Genomic DNA, 1,924 nt, shown 5'->3' on the forward strand with positions numbered 1-1,924 from the left:
CAGAGCCGACTCGTAGCAGAACAGCCAACTTGTCTGAATCCATCTGGCTGAGATATACGATTAGAAAGCAGCTGACTGATGACTCACCTGCTGCAGGACGGTGACGGCTGCCGACCACCCAGGAAAGGTGAACAACAGCTTACTGAGGATGAAACAGAGTTAGTTGCCATGGCAACGGAACACAGATTTAAAACGTCACGCCCTTGCAGCAGCTGCCCCCACCTGGTCTTGATGTTCCACAGCTGCAGAGCTCCCTGGGAGCTGCCCAGCAGCACCTTGTTCAGGTACGTGCTGGGGTGCATCATGGCTGACACATCAAAGGTGCCGGGGTCAAAGTTCAGCTGAAGGTAAATATCTGTGGGACAATAGAGTAAACTATGGTTGATATCAGGACAGAAGAGAGTGACCGAAAGCCCCGCCCCCTCCGCTTACCTCCTCCCTGAACGTCCCAAACAATGACGTCACCACCGCTGTCGGCAGAAATCAGCTGATCGCCCAGCGGAAGAAGCAGACGCACGTCATGCTTGTGTCCATGGTAACGCATCACCACCTGGGCAGAGATCCAAACACAAAGAGCTTTATTAACTGGGCTGGAACAGACAGGGGGTCAGGCAGACGGGAAGCCGGAGGTTTCCTGCCTCTTTGTTCCGAGCGAAGGCGCAGATCGTCGTTCCGCTGGCGGCGAACACCAGCATCCTGTCAGCCGCCAAGCATGTGATGTCATCTGCCAGACTGTTACCTGGGAAAACAGACAGTGTTACGTCACAGCCAATCAGAGAGCAAGATTCTGCAGCGTCATCAGAGGTACTCACTGACAGAGACGATCCCGAGGCGGCTCACCTGCAGGGAATCAGACACGTCATCAATGATCAGCTTTGACGTCATCAACTGCTTCATCAACTCCAATATTCATTTATCCATTATTTTATTCATTCAGCCAACCACCGTGTGACGTCACCGCCCCGCCCCCAAACAGTCATCAGTTTTCCATTGGATCAAACTCATTAATTCAATAAAACAAAATAAATTAAAAGAAATACTTACGTTGAATGTGTGAAAGCTTTGGCCCACTGACGTCACCACGTAGAACTCCCGGTGCTTCATATGGTACCGGAGCGCGTGCGGCACGTGGTTGGAGTAGAGCCCCAGAACGCGGAAACCAGAGAACAAGGAGCTTCCGGCGCGCGGCATGTTTACAGGCCGGTAAACAATCAACAAACAAACAACAAACCGGTAAACAAACAGCAGGAGGAACAACCGGGAGCAGACCGCAGGATCTAACACACGGAGGAGCGCCACGAAACACTGTCCGACCGGAAACCTAACCCATAGAACATAGGTTCCTCTCCCCGGAAACCAGGGGGACGTATTTCAGTGAAACACTCTATTAGAGTTGTTCCTATACATAAATTAAAGATTTAAAGCAGTAATTTAGATAAAAACTCAAAAGAAAGCAAAATAGAAAGGGTGAAAAAAACATTTAGAATAAGACAGAGGGTACAAATTCAAACATATTAATATTACCAAGTGACAATCTGGTACATACAGGATGAATTGTGAATCTTAAAAGCTTTATTATTTGTCTTAAACTTTGTTAAAGTGGCAATAGTTCAGATGGGTCTGTGTTGTTTAGTTTTGAGGTTATTACATTTTACAAAAATAATTGTAAATTCTAGCAAAATTCCAAACAGTTAAAGTTAAAAAACAATCAACTGCACTTTGTTTTCCAAGTTTGAAGATGTTTCGCTTCCCATCCAGGACGTTTTCTCAATTCAAAATATCAGGATCAGCATTAAGTTCCAGGCATTAATAGAGTAGCCCAAAAAAAGCCTTGTAATGGATAAAAAAAATACAGTTTGAAACTGGAATACCAGCTCCACCCCTTAATAATGGGAGTCATTGAGGTCATTATTGGCCTGCAATC

General features: G+C 46.3%; 1 protein-coding gene across 1 annotated transcript in view; it reads right to left on the reverse strand.

Annotated features, from left to right (window-relative positions):
• wdr36 (WD repeat domain 36) overlaps nt 1-1,298 on the reverse strand; it is an 8,731-nt gene extending 7,433 nt beyond the window's left edge. Inside the window, exons 1-6 of the mRNA XM_015395470.1 lie at nt 1,045-1,298; nt 813-840; nt 639-739; nt 433-550; nt 223-355; nt 88-142 (exon numbers count right to left, since the gene is read on the reverse strand). Of these exons, the coding sequence (XP_015250956.1) occupies nt 88-142; nt 223-355; nt 433-550; nt 639-739; nt 813-840; nt 1,045-1,191 (582 nt within the window). The 5' untranslated portion in view covers nt 1,192-1,298. The remainder of the gene's footprint in view (nt 1-87; nt 143-222; nt 356-432; nt 551-638; nt 740-812; nt 841-1,044) is intronic.
• Nucleotides 1,299-1,924: the final 626 nt, after the last annotated feature.

The sequence above is a fragment of the Cyprinodon variegatus genome, unplaced genomic scaffold (genome assembly GCF_000732505.1).
Source record: "Cyprinodon variegatus isolate N-32 unplaced genomic scaffold, C_variegatus-1.0 Scaffold743, whole genome shotgun sequence".
Classification (NCBI taxonomy): Eukaryota; Metazoa; Chordata; class Actinopteri; order Cyprinodontiformes; family Cyprinodontidae; genus Cyprinodon; species Cyprinodon variegatus.